Below are 15,701 nucleotides of genomic sequence, written 5' to 3' on the forward strand. Positions count from 1 at the left end.
GAGAGTAAGTATGCAAGCTTGCGTGCATGCGTTTGCGTGTGTGTATACTTTTCTGTCTCAGAGGAAGAATCTTTCCAAAGAGGTGACTAGAGAATTTTTCATGAAATTAAATTAAAAATTAACAAAACAAAGTTTAAAAAAAATATATTCCAAACAAAATACAAAAGAATACATCAAAATCTGATAATACAAGCACTGAAATTTACTATCCTTCATTGCGATCGATTAAGTTGTACAATCGCTAAACAACAAAAACGTTAATGCAATGATGTTAATTCTCTGGTGTGTTTATGTTGTGTCTAAGACCCATGAAGCAAAAATGATTCAAAATCGTATACTGAAGTCATGATAGTCGAGCCGAACGACGTACTCCCAGTTGGTGAGATCGCACTTCTCTATCTTGCAGCCTGGAGAGCCTGTAGTAGAAAGCCAGTCGATCCTAGACAAAAAAGCATTTCTTCATCATCAGACATACTCTATTAAATCAATACTAGTGCTTTTTTGTTATATGATTCAAATGACGGAATGAACAAGTCGTGCTTCTGGTGATAAGCGAAACCAATGTATAAGAGGCACTGTCACTGCGCCCATCACCCTGAGAAATAAAATTGACAAGTCGTGAGTTTATTCCCAGTAGTTCCAGTTCCCAAAAGTTTCGAGCCTCTAATTTCTTCAGCACCCCTTACTCTTAACAAACAGAACTCAATTATGCTCGCACAATGTTATTTAGCAGAAACAGGTACGGTGGCAGTATTTCCCTGTATTAACTCTTTCACAAAGAGCTCTAACATGTGGATTTTGTACCAGATTAGTGGTAATCTGGTACAAATGTACCTGTAGTTTCGCCAGTACCCTTACCCTTCCCTTTAAAACTGGAACGCAGTAATGTTTACATTATCACTTGGAGGCATTTCTTTTGTCTTGCCATTCATCAATTTCATCAATTACTAACAGAAAACCATCTAGTAAAATTAATTAAGGCAGTCGCAATTTCATACACTGACGTGAGTTTTCATTATTTAAGTTAATCGATAAAATCTTCTATTACAAAAAGATGTTATATAATAAGCTCATTTTATTGAAACGACAATAATTTTAATATTTGAAGTCGATTAAAAATTAAAGTCTTAATTTTTTTTAAAGTAATTAACATTTTTTTTTCTTTTTTATTATTTTCTAATTATTCTATTTAGAATCTATTTAGAGCGAGCTTAAGGAGGTTTCCATCACTAAATAGTTCTCGGTACCCACCAGCTTCGGAGCGAGTTAGGCAAAATGCGTCCTGAAGTTCCACCTTCCGTCCAGTACAAGGCCTTGACTGGGATCGTCTCCCCGAAAAGGGTGATCCTTGCCTCCTTAGGGCGGCCTCTGCGCGGGCCATGGAATAGGAGGGCCTCCGTTTTGGGTATAGAGACCCTCAGGCCCAACAGACGGATCCTTTCTACCACCAGAGATGTCACTACGGTGCTCAACCGCGCGGCCTCTTCATAAGTCCTGCCCCGAGCAGTGACGAGGGTGTCATCATCATCACCCTAGTCCAGGGAAGGAGCGGACCGCGTAGGAGCCAGTCAAAGCCAACATTCCACAACATGGGGCCCAGCACGGACCCCTGTGGAACGCCGCACCCGACGCGCCATTGGTGTAGCCTCCCGTCTCTTCCCTCCCATAGAACCACCCTGTCCTGGAGGTACGCCTCCAAAAGCCTTCTGAGATAGGGAGGTACTCTATGGTACCGGAGCGCCTCTCTCAGTGTCTCGAACGGAAAGCTGTGGAAGGCGTTCTTGACGCCAAGGGAAACAGCCATGACCACCTCCCCCCTATCCACGCCGTCTGTCGTAAGACTCTTCAGGGCATCCAGGATATCGACAGTAGACCGCCCCGCCCTGAAGCCGTACTGGGCTTCCGAGAGACCAGGCCCCACCTTCTCGAGGTGCCTAACGAGACGGTTAACGAGGACCCTCTCGAAGAGCTTGGCCGTCTCGTGCAACAGCACAATCAGCCTGTAGACAGAAGGCGAGTCGATTGGATGACCCTCCTTCTGCAACAGACACAGTCGGCCCTGCTGCCATTGTTCCGGGAACTGCCCGCTACGTAGGAACGTGTCGAACAGTCCCCGGAGCAACTCATTTAGGCATTCCGCTGCCAAATACAGCACCCAACTCGGGACGCCGTCCGGTCCCGGTGCGGTCTTTTTGCCCCGTAGTCGGAACAGGGCCGCTCCTATTTCTCCCTTAGTAACAGAGGGGACCTGCGAGGGACCCTCCCCCGGTGAGGAGGGTGGGGCCATCACCGGGGAGAGGTGTTAAGGAGGGTCTGGGAAAAGCTCCCCTACCACTTCGCAGGAGATCCGGGCCATGGTCTCCGTGATGGGAGCGCTTTGGGCACGGAGTTTCTTCCGTGCCACACGATACGGCCGACCCCATGGATCCCGATCTAACCCGGCCAGGATTTCTTCTTTGGCACGGGTTTTGGCGTCGGCACCGGACGTAGGCTCTCCGAGCAACAGGTTAAGTTAGGTTTTTTTCTTTTAAACTTTTTTTTTAAACTTTAGGTTTTTTTCTTTTAAACCTAACTTAACCTAACCAAACTGAACCCAATCGTGTCTTTGCGATAAATATTCAAAATTTTTCGGTCGAAATCGGTTTTCGATGTAATGAAAATTCGAACAAACATTATTTCGGATAAAAAAAATTTCGACTTTGTGATAGGTTACCCAAAAAATAACGCAAGTTTGGTTTTCATACAAATTGCTGTACTTGCAGCGTCTATCTAGATATAATATGTCTGTGATTTGGTGGCAGTATATCCGTGAATTCTCTCTTTTACAAGACTGCTATTATTATTTACTGCTACTAAACGTGCAGCTAAATTAGAAATATTTAATAGTTTAATTTAATAATAATGAATTCATTCGAACAGATATAGTCCTAAATAAGTTCACATCTCCCGTTCTCTGTTCGAAACAGTTATTGTCAAATAAAGTAATACTCGACCAAGTTAAAGACGCATGATGTTAATGAAGCTAAGTCTGAAGCTTCATTAGCATCATGCGTTTTTCACATTGTGTTTTGATTTGCTAAAATAATACTTATTTGACAGTAATTTCTTCGGACGAATGTCTGACGGAGAACGGAATTAGACCCCCAGGTTCATTAAAACAGCATTTTGTCAAACTTTGTTTAATATTTCTGTAATTTACTTAAGAATGCGTCCCAAATACTTCCGATGCTGGCAAGTGATAATAAGTCTAGTAGTAGTAGAGCTCCTTGTGAAAGAGTTCGCCCAGGGAAGTACTGCCACTTACCTATTTCTGCCACCAAGCAGTAATGTCAGCATTACTGTATTCCGGTTTTGAAAGGTAAGGGTGCTGGAGAAATTACAGGTACATGGAACTTGTCAACTTATGTTTCAGGGTGTCGGGCGCAGTGGCAGTACTCGTCAGATCTTTGCGATTTAAAGCACTCAGTGGCACTGCAACTGTTATAGACAGGCGTGTAGCCTACCACCAGGTGCACGACTTTTTCGTCCCGTCGTTTGATATTATAAAAAAAAATTAAAGTCGGAATAATCGGATTTCAACGGAATTCACGCTATAACAATCTGAATAAAAGTGATCCGGGTTTATCCATGAGACACACATTTAAGATAGTTTTTAAAAGATTATTATTAGGTTTTACGTAATATTGTAGACCTTTGGATTAACCCGTATTACCCGTTTTCTACTGCATTCTCGCGAATGGCTATAATTACTCTAATAATACAGGAGTTGCACCCCGATCATGTTTAGATAGATAATTTTAAACAATATATTGAATCCCACTGATCTTTTCTAAATCCTCGACTTCTACTAGACCAGTTAGCAGAATTCATTCATTTCATTTAATAATAATTCTGTAAATAAGCAAATGAATTTCCGGATAATTATAACGCTCTTAAAGACTTTGTAATTCAAATTGGCAACAAAAACTATTTTCGTGACATTGACATGTTAACGGGCGACTAATTGATACACAGCCGAATATGCTACAAAAAACACGTTTTGAGACTTTGCCAAACTCTCAGTTTGATAGGGTGTCATATAAAAATTCAATAGAAAGATTTACTTATTCCCTCTATTAATATACTAAAAAAGACTTTCATTATGAGAACCAAGTAACCTTATTTCACTACAATAATAAAATGCAGTAATTTGAAAGTAACGTCTTGGAGAAACTAACAAAATAAGTTATATACAAAATAAAAGTAATGTATAATTTTTCCTAATCTAAAGAAACTTCTCACAGTTTGCATGAGTTAGGATGCTGGTGAAATTACAGGCATGGGACTTGCCAACTTATGTCTCCGGGTGACCGGCACAGTTGCAGTGCCTCTCAGATTCTTGTGATTGAAAACTCTGGGTGGCACTGAAACTGTTATGGACAGTTGTGTGGCGTACCACAAGGCGCAGGATTTGTTCCTCCCACACTTGGTATCGTAAAAAATTTGATAAATGACATATGAAACTGGTGCAACACTCGTAATTTTATTTGTATTATACCAGTTTGCCAATAATTGATTACGTTATTTTATTATATACTCTAGGTTATTTGGGAAAACGCTTGCCTCAAGTGCAGAGGGGGTCCAATTTCAATTCCCAGTGCCAGACCACTGAAAGACCTGTGAGTTTTTTTATTATTAAAAAAATGCGCACTTAGCATTTGACTGACGATGGAGTATGTATATCTAAATAAAGCATATACACTCTTGCCTTGAAAAGGTGATAGTTATAACGTTTAGGAAATAAATCCGCAGACAGATAATTCCACTCATTTGCCGTTCGCCTTGTAAATGCGGAAGCGTTGCGTGCGAATTCTTGGCATATCCACAACATAAGGGTTGAACCCTAACCTAAGTCAAGTCCCCCGATAGTGGAAAGGGGAAGGCGGAATTAAATCGTGCAATCCCCTCGCACATTTTCCGTGATATACCTTATATAACGAAACAGTTGTTCTTTCAGGATATGTTGAATAGAAAAGAAAAAACATTTTCCTCTCAAAATTACTTTCGAGGTTATGAAATTTCGATCAAACGTTATTTCTGGAAAATTTCATTTCGAACTACTGATAGGTAACCTATTTTTTGTATCCACTACGACGTCTGGAATACTGATAAGCAGGCAACTTTACGGTGGTTTTCAAGGCTCTGCAGCTTCACCTCTACTGATTCAGAGTCGCCTATTAACCTCTTGGCATGCCTTTCAACTGAATCCAAGGTGGCCATTTGGTTTAAAGCAGAACCATATCATAGATGGATGGGATTGAGGAATTAATGAGCCTGTACGGGCACGTGTCGGATTAATACTGTACACATAATTTGACTTGTTTAACTTTGATTAACAATTTAACCAAACACATATTGACTACCGGCCAGAATTAACAAAAAATATTTTTTCAGCTGTAGCTTCAAAACGACTTAACATTTTGACTTGATTTTTATGTTAAATGATGCTTAAACCATTCACTTATCATAATCTTGGGATTAATTTGATAAAAAACGGTTACAATTTGCAGAAAGTCATATTTAGTCAGAAAAGTCGGTTGTTAGTACTTACCCCGCGTTCGGGGTTAGAATTAACGCTTCTGAGGTAAGTATTAACAGAAGGGGCAAGAATTAACATACTTGGCTTAATCCGTCATTATTAAAACAAAACAATAATTTACAATAATCATATTTTTTATTAAGTTAAATAATTAACATCAGACTTAAAAAGTTCAAACACTTTGCTATACAACAATGTTTCAGCTTTATAAACGAAAAGAAACAAAAAACCTTTTTCATACAAGAATAAAAAATTAACAAATCCTTAAATAACTTCTAATAATTAACAAATTTTACTGCTTGCATAAGATGTCCACACCCACCGGATGTATCTTCATTGTATAGATACCCTAAACAACACAGTAATATTCGTCTTCTGAAGTGTTGCAGCTTTTTCTTTGCCTTTTTTACTCGTAATTTTCTCTATTGTTTCCCTTTTTCTACTCGTAATCTTCTGTGTTATTTCCGTTTTTCTACTCGTAATCTTCCCTTTTGTTTCCTTTTTTCAGTTGTTTTTCCTGTATTCTTTCCCATTCCTTTACCTTGTATGTCTTTCCTGTTTTCTCTATTTTTTTTCTATTTAAACTTCTGTTTTTTCCTTCTTCTTCCAGCGCTTGTTTTTTGGGTGTCGGTAAGATTTGATTGCAAATTTTCTCGTGGGTCTCAATTGAATCGTAACAATTGAATTTGTGGCTGAGATTTTGGCAGAGGTCTTACGATTTCGATTAGAAAGCATTCTATCACTCATAGTCCAGCAACCGCTTCCCTGGGCATTTATTCTCTCACTTTACATTCATTTATACTTAAAATTGGTATACAGTACTTATCTTTTTACATGCCTGAAGGTTCAGTCACTGGTTCACTAGACATTAAATTTGTTCTATCACATAACTACTTCTACTGCGACTCCTGTTTCCCTTTTTTCACAAATTTGAACAGTGTGACGTAGCGGAGTTGAAATTCTGTAGCTACTTCCCTGTAGTTTCTTTTCTTCTCCATTATTTCTAGAGCAGCTGACTCGTAATCCCTCAAGGAAGTCAAGCCTTGAGTAGTTTTTCGTCCTCATGCTGTAACTTGTAACAAAAAAAATTTGGTAGGTATATAAACAAGAAATAAAAATCCAGACACCCTCTTAATACTAGCCCAACATCGGGGTAAGAATTAACTTGTTAATACTTGCCCCGTCGGTTTTTTTTAATTTTAGCCCCACGGGTACATTTTCAATTTAAAAAAATCATAGGTAAAAAATAGTTTACAGTGGGATTAATAAAGCTATGTAGTTTTATTGAGATTAAAACCAGCTTCTAGGAAATAAACATTAACACGGCAAAATCAATTATTCTGCATAAAAATCAAAAAATCGTAAGGTGAAAAAAAATCTTTACTTGCCAAAAATAGACGCACTGCACATAACACGCTCCCATGACATACTGATGGCCACTGGTGCGTCTCAACCTGTGCAACACTGTCGCAGGCACAAATTTGATCAATCGCTAGTGACGTCCACTTTATAGTTTTTTAGAAAATCACTTGTTAATACTTACCCCTGTTAATTAAAGCCCCGGTCTCCCTACTCAATTATCTTAGCACTCGAGGCAATTCAGAACTTGGTAAAAAGCACGAAAGATTTCCTGAGAGTTAAGCCATTGTTCGCAGGAAGTGAGATTTTACAGACTATTTGTAGGTAGGCAACACTAAAATTGTTCGAGAACCCTCATTAACTCACATATGATCCAACTGTGCTTTAGTGCCTTGGAGTTTGCCGACGATTGTCCCTTTCTTGGAGTTCTTTACCCACCCGCCCAGGCCTAGGTCTTCCGCAATCTCTTTGCAGTACTTCGTGAAGTAGCATCCTGAATAGGAGAAATATTACTGTAAGTAGGAGCTATATTTACATGGCAACTATTTTGATAATAATAAACCGATGTATTGCAATAAAATTTAGCTTTCACGCACACACACACCCACACCCACACACACGTACACACAGACACACGTACGCGCACGAATGCACACACATGCAGTTACATGAATCTACACACACAAATACTTATGCTTATTCTTTCTGATCTTTTACCTCATACGTAACTATCACTAAAAATAAATCATATCAATAAAAAAAAATGTATAACCACGATCGGTCACACTCATTTTTAAACACAGGCAACAACAACATAATTATATTTGGTCCCTCGTAACTGAACACTGTCTCCTAAGACACAGACATTTTGTCTAGTTTAGAAGCCAAGTCCTTACGTTTGTTACGCCTTTGCTACCTGTTTGATTTATTTTCATTTCTAATCAGTAAATTTCTTCTCTGTACGGCTATGTGTATAATGCGTGTGTATAAGGTGTGTTTTAGAATAAAGACATATTATTATTATTATTATTATTATTTTCGTATTTATTTTAAACTCTCGCCTCTCCCAAGGCCTAAAAAATTAATTTTGAATTTTTAAATGGGAGAGGCGGTATTTCCCGGCAATGGCACAGTCGGCCGGGGTCAGGGACTCAGGTCCAAGAATCGGCGAACAATACGTGCCGTATCGAGCAGGACCGCCTTCTGCATTTGTGCTGGAAGCGACACGCCACAGAAATCCAACCGCCTCAAGCTGTTAGAAAGGCTGACTGGAATTAACCCATTTGCGGACAAAACAATTGGGATTATTTCAGTGGAGGCCACATCCCACATGTCGGTGATCTCGTGCGCCAGGTCGAGATACTTCCGGCGTTTCTCGGTTTCAGCTTTCACAAGACCCTCGTCATGCGGGATGGTGACGTCCACAAGAAATACCCTCGACTGCGATCGATCCAATATCACAATATCAGGCTTATTCGCAAGAATAGTCCTGTCCGTGATAATAGATCGATCCCAGTAATTGCTTGTATTATTGTTGCAATTGGAGAAATGAAGTATTTCCCTTGCGCTGGCAGATGTCCATGTGCTATCGTTTGCTTCCTACTTTACGTAAAAGAAAGAATACTGGGCAATGAATGAAATCATTAAAAACATATATATGATATAATGATAGTGTTCAATTCTCACAATTTAATCAAGGAGTAAAAATAGAGATGTTTCAGTACACCGTAGAAATAATTAAGAAAAGATTGTTACACATAGTAAATTAAATAAATTAAGTAGTAAATTAAAAGTAAATTAAACTATTATTTCAAATCTAAATCGCTTGTATTTGTTTTTTTTTCTCAAACAAACCAACGTTTCCGGGTCCTTTACGTTTGTTTGTTTGAAAAATACAAATAGGTGTACGCGACTCAGAGCCGAAAAACTTGTTTCATTTCCAACCATTTTCCGGCATTATATCACAAATAGATTTTAGTCTTACTAGAGAAAAACAATAAAAAATAAGTCTTAGTACAATACACTAAATATTAAAAATGAGTATGTTACATTAACAAGTGTTGTACAGCATACTGAATTGATCGCCAAAAATTGATATGCATAAGACATATGTATGAAACGTTGTAGGGAAAACAAGCATGGTCAGAGATCGACAACACGGGTTAGGAAGTTGAATCAACATTTACAGTATTTTGAAAATTAATAGAATTTTACAGTATGCCTTATCTCGATAAGAACGACTGCAGATAGAAAGCAATAATTGAAGGTGTTAAAGGAGGTCTTAGCTCAAAGGTACAATGAAATTAGATACTGACATTATATGAATAATTTGACACTAAGCATGAATCGTGCTTATTATTTATGTTATAATAGTTTTAAACATAAACATTATTGCCGTGACATGAAATAAAGGAAGTAACAGAATGAAAAAAAATCTACTTTTAAGCGTCTATATTACCTCATCTCGAATACAAATTTTTACCATACTAATACCATTCATTTTGCTTGGGTCGAGCAGCAGGGACACTGGATTTGTTTCAGAATTTATTTCTTTACAAACGAAATTAAAACCATTTGAAAAATGTATATGGTATATTATACGTGTTCTATTTAGTTCACTTGACATAAAAAACTCATTGATAAAGTAAGTACCTATTGAATACAGACAGCGGTTTTCTTGTAAAATTTAAGGATAAGTATGTGTTTTTGTCTATCGCGGAAATTTTTAAGAATCGTGTTTTCACGCCGCATACTAATCAATGTATATCCTTAATTTCACTTTTTTCCAAAGTGATTGGTTCAACATTTTCACTGTTATGATGAATAAAGCCATTTGAGGTTGTATAAACAATTAACTCCTAGATGAACTTAAAAAAAATGCTGCATTATCTAAACCTACAAGATATAATTGTGTTTGTTAGTCTAAACTTCTGAAATATGATAATGGTAACTCGTAAAATTGAGCAGTCGCAGAATTACAGTCATTTAAAGATTTAGGGCAAACCTTAACACACAAACTATATGGCTCGCCTAAACCCACAGACATGTATCTCCTAAACCCAATATAAACAAAAAGATTGAAACAAAAGACCGAGGTTTACAGTTGCTTAATTAATGTCGGAGATAAAACAAGGAAAGTTTTTAATGTATTAATATGAAAAAGAGGAATAACAAATTTATTTCTTGCCTTAATGAAAACACAAATTCTGTTTGGCCGCGGGCGCTAAGGCTTTATTAGTCTAATATTTTCAATAGAAATCAAACAGCATAAATTCGCTTTCATATGCGAAAAAATACGGAATTAATCTTATAATATAATAATAGTATAATTATTTATACGTAATAAGTAAATAGCCATTCGGTTACAAACGAGAATATATACATTTATTAGTTCCATTCAGTAATTTTTTGAACTTTCAAATCGTGTTTTAATAATTCCATAATTCTTGAGTTACGACAGTATTCGGTTTCATGTGCGAATTATTGACTGAATCGCAGTCTAAAGAAATCTGACTTGTGGGTGTGTTTGATGTTGCGGCATTTTTTCCTAGTACATTGCTTTTAATCTTTATTGCACAGAAACAAAAACATTAAAGTCTCTACCAAATGACGTACATTTTTTATGGCCTCCGCAACTACTTAGATACGGCTCGTTGTGATGATTACCTAATACGACTCCTTTCTCAAATTTATATTATGCCCTATAGCTCAGCTTTGTACAGTCAACAGCACATCAAGCTATAATACACTTTTGTTCGAATATCGCCTCCAGAGCAACGGAACAAGATCCGTCAAGGTGTAGCTTAATATGTTGTTGTCTGTACTTTGAGTGAACATTATGAAATTACACATATATCAAAACGCACCTTGGACTTGCCCGTACACTTCGAATTCAACAGATGCTAAAGCATTTGGATTTGGACTGCAACTAGAACTACGATCCTCTGCCATATTTCACTCTCACAGTCACTCACGCCTTATAAATATTGACAAAGTAAACAAAATTAAAACGTCTTATTTTTATTTTAGAGAGAGCAATCCGCCCAAACTTCTGGGTCACTGTTGGTTACTGGCAGTGTGTGCCGCCCGCCCAAGTGCCAATGCTACGTCGATCGCCCTACTTTATTTATATTTGTGTACTACACCATCAACATCGTGAAGCGTATTAGAGTGTCTAATTAATCAATCTAAACACCAACAATTGTGCATTGATGTTTTGCATGTAATACATTGCTCCGAATGCTTTTTCTATGCATTCGTTCATACAGTAAACGTAATGAAAACGGAAAATATTTCTTGTTAACTAACAATTCCGTTGCATGCAAAAGATTATCTTGTATCAGGCATTATTATAATTACGACATCTGAAGGCTAATTTTTGAACCGCTCATACTGTAACGAGTGCCATAAAGTTAATAGGAAAATGCGTGAAAGTATTCAAAGATACCGCAAAAATCTTTATTTTCTGCGATCTCTTTTGAAAGCCATTAGATTTCCATTTAATTTTCGACACAATTCCCAGCAACGTTGGTTTTCTCACAATATTTTCGTCACCGTTTAATTAAATAAAGTAGTCAGTAATGCATATAACGCACGAACGCTGCCCTTGCGTTTACCGCTTTGATTTTTAAAACCGTACACTATTCGATAGATAAGACTTGAAGTGAAGCGGCCACGCTCCATGACCTCGGATGACCAGCGAATGGCAATTGACAGCTGTGAGGATATTGTTTCGGTTTCTTCCGGTCTTCTTCCTTCTTCTAAATATTTGATAATTGAAAATTCAAATGATTCGTTAAAATTACGTAAAACATATTAGATGTGCCGAAATAACAGTAACGCAGAGTTTTGTGTGAATAATTTATAACGTCGACCGACAAAAAATAAAGCATTAGGACCGGACGGCAGACCAGGGTCTGGAGTGGACAGTTCCGAGAGCAATCACAATTATGTTATTGGGCACTGATTGAACTACCGGTAGTTGCTTCCTAATTAACCACCGACTCGGTGAAGGTTTTTGTTATGAAACTAGGGATTCTGTAAGGTTGTTTTGAATTTGATTTTGATTGGCCTACGTGAACTGATGTAGGTTTTTCATAAATAATACACTTGATATTCCACCCATAGTGCCACAGAACGATAAACACAGTAGAAGTGCTTTGCGTGACACGTGTGCCAAATGTTCGCTGTTCCGCAAACTTGAGCTAAGTCCGCCTTTTTTGCTTCACCAAATAAGCAAACTTAGCCTTATCAACTGAAATAAATATTGTCACGGGGATATTTATCACACATATACTGCTATGCTACATCCAATGGTCTGCTTTTTCATACACTAACCTTTTTTTATAAAATATCAAGTGACTAACTTTTTTTTCGTGTGGACAACCTCCTAGCTTATGCCGGCTAAAACGCCACGGTGACCTTCTCGGGTGCTCTAGTGGGAACGATCCGGGATAAACTTTGCGCACCGGAACCTCCCAAGCACCTAGGACGAGCTACGTCCTCCCCCTCCCCTCTTCACGACGAAGCGGGTCACGCCCATGGCATACCGCCCCGTCGTCCTCCAACTGCTGACAAACTTACTTAACTGCCTCCGTGGCTAAACGGTTACCATGCCGGACTGCCACGCAGAGGTCCCAAGTTCAATTCCCGGGCCGGAAGAAATAGTTGTATGGCCTACATTTATTTCGCTCGTGAGTTTGGGTGTAATTTGTGGTTGTCTATGTGTGTGTTCGTGGCACCCACGACACAGGGTTTCCCTAGTACGGAGCTATGTTGTGTGTGTGTATGTGCGTTATTATACACATTGTTCATTTATTCATACTAAACAACTTACAGTAACAAAAACTAAACATGTAAGCCAAAGTCAATATAGGGTTGAGTCTTGAGTCTATCGTATTCATTAGTGGATCAGTCAATTGTAAACATTGGTGGATCATAATTTATTACTAAATAATCAAACACTGCGATAAGAGTTTAAGAGGCTCACGCACGTACGCGTGAGGCGTACCTCTTTGTATTGAATTGTTAACACTCCACATACAAAGAAAATTAGTACCACAGCAGCTTTAAAAGTGTTTAGACTAGTTGTTTGCACTATACAGATGGCATGTGCGTTACCGAGACGGCTCACTCTTTTTTCCTATTGCACTGAAAAGACAAAGGGATAAGACGAATCGGTGCAAATAATGTTTCATCAACTATACTTACGTCACGGGAAAATCTATGACATTTTAAATATGTGTTGTATTTCGTTGTCCAACCGTATACAGAACAGTTCTGCACTATCACATATGCATACAACGATTTTCGTAGAACACACACAACGTATTCAAATATAATTTAAATTATGTCAATTCGTCTGCACAAATACGTTCGCTGCGCAAAAACTGTGATCCTAATTCAAGTGCCTGTTAGTATTTACACCGCAATGTGGCGTAGAGATCGTTCTTAGTATTTTTTGACCGACATTAAAATGGAGGAGGCCTCTGTCTTCGTCTCAGTCAAATTGTCTGTATTATTCTGTGTGCAGTTCGCGATAATGTTAAATATTACTCCGATATTTGTCAACAAATTTAGATAATTGTTTTTTTTGTTGGAAAGGGGTTACATCACAAAATAATAGAACTAAGAATGTACGACTCACGAATTTGACGAAAATATTCCATCTCAAGAGTCGCAAATTTGGTTTTTAATTCACCGAATTAAATATTCAAATATTTTCAAAACACTTTCCGTTAAACGATTTCAATAGAACTTGGTACATACTTAGATGTAAATAAACTCCAATCCATTGATAATAAAATGTAGACAGCTGTAGCGTTTAATAACAGGCGCACGACTTGACCTTTCCGTGTCAGGGCATTCTGGGTAGTTTAAAAATCAGGCCAAAGGAGCTCTGTATGCCTTAGTAAGCAATGGTAGCCACAAAGTGACCATTTATTTTACTTCATTATTTATCTATTTTGTCTTGAATGGCACAAACACTTTAAGTCAAAGTCAAAGTCAAAGATTTAGATTTATTTATTAGATCCATAGGTAAAATAAATTTACACTTGAAAACGTCACATTTAAGCTTCTGCTCGTTCACTACGCTGACCTCCCTGAGAAGAACGAGCAAGAAACTCTAGGGATTGCTCTTTTCAAATAAACATAAATGCTATGGAATACACTTTGAATCAAATTTGTGTGGATTCTGGAGCCATGTCGTCTTTCCATACATCTTTATCTAACACGTAGTCTTCAATTTTGTAATATGATTTTTCGATCAAAATATTTTTAATGTAGTTTTTAAATTTATTAAACTTAGGAAATGATAAACTTAATATATGCTCCGGAATCTTATTGTAAAAACGTATACAGTTCCCCATAAAAGAGTTGTTTACCTTGGTTAAACGAAATCGTGGTACCATGAGTTTGGACTTAGCTCTAAGGTTAATATTATGGATATCTTCTTTCTTATTGAAATTATGTATATTTTTACGGGCATATAAAATATTTGAGTAAATGTACTGTGATGCCACAGTCATGATACCAGTCTCCTTAAACTTTTCTCTGAGAGATACCCGAGAGCCTAGACGGTACACAGAACGAAACGCTCGTTTTTGCAATACAAATATGGTTTGAATATCTGCCGCTTGAGACCCCACATGAGAATCCCGTAGGACATTATACTATGGAAGTAACTAAAGTAAACTAGTCTAGCAGTACTAACATCGGTAAGCTCACGTATTCTGCGGACTGCGTGTGCAGCGGAGCTTAATCTGCTGGCCAGGGACGATATATGTGGAAACCACTGAAGTTTACTATCTAAGGTCACTCCCAAGAAGACTGCTTTATTAACAAGGTCTAACTTTTCTCCGTTTATTTCTATGCTTGGACTAGTCGATTTTACGTTAGGTAATTCAAATTTAACACATTTTGTCTTCTTGGCATTAAGCAATAAATTGTTAGCATTAAACCAATAAACTACCTTAGAGAGGGTATCATTAATACGGTCATAGTTAATGTCGTGTAGTAAATATCGTGTTATATAAAGTATTTGGATCCTCCGGTATATGGGATAGAGAATTTAAACTATTGCCGATATTATTTTGAAATCTAATTATTCGTTCTGTGGTAATCGGTCTGCTAAGAAATTGTCTACCTTCTTGCTCATTTTACAATTAAAAGAAGCCAATTGGCCACTATGGTCGGATCTTAAGCAATTTATTATTGATTTAGACACTGCGTCTGTGTTACAAAAGATGTTATCAATACAAGTAGAAGAGGAGGCATTAATACGAGTTGGTTCTAAAAAAAGATTAATCAAGTTAAAACTTTGAAACAAATTAATGAGTCTTACAGAAGTAGAACAGTTTTCCAACAGGTTTACATTGAAATCTCCACATATTACTACGTTTTTTTTGGTTGGAAAAATCCGCTTTAAACTGTCTTCCATAATTAATTCAAACTCGTTAAAATTAGCAGAGGGGGGCCTGTATACACATAAGACGACAAACTGATCCAATTCCACACATGAAATCTCAATAGTTCGTTCAGTAGAAAGATTTGTGATATCCTTACGCTCTTTAAATTTTATGTTACGCTTAATAATAATCATGGATCGCCTCTATAATAATAATCATGGATCCGCCTCCACTTAAGCTCTTTCTTATGAACGAACTGACTATTACATAATTATCTATATTGTTAATGGCTTCGTAATCTTTCAGCCAGTGTTCTGTAACACAAAACACGTCAACGGAAATATCGTGCAAAAAAA

General features: G+C 37.5%; 1 protein-coding gene across 1 annotated transcript; it reads right to left on the bottom strand.

The window, feature by feature from the left end:
* LOC113227054 (acylphosphatase-1-like) lies at positions 1–11,020 on the bottom strand. The gene is made up of 3 exons (XM_026459923.1): positions 10,804–11,020; positions 7,304–7,430; positions 1–439 (listed from the first exon to the last, which is right to left on the bottom strand). The coding sequence occupies exons 1-3, from the start codon at positions 10,886–10,888 to the stop codon at positions 325–327; spliced, it is 327 nt and encodes a 108-aa protein (XP_026315708.1). The 5' UTR covers positions 10,889–11,020; the 3' UTR covers positions 1–324.
* Between the last annotated feature and the right edge of the window lie 4,681 nt (positions 11,021–15,701).

The sequence above is a fragment of the Hyposmocoma kahamanoa genome, unplaced genomic scaffold (genome assembly GCF_003589595.1).
Source record: "Hyposmocoma kahamanoa isolate Upper Pololo Valley unplaced genomic scaffold, ASM358959v1 202, whole genome shotgun sequence".
Taxonomy (NCBI): Eukaryota; Metazoa; Arthropoda; class Insecta; order Lepidoptera; family Cosmopterigidae; genus Hyposmocoma; species Hyposmocoma kahamanoa.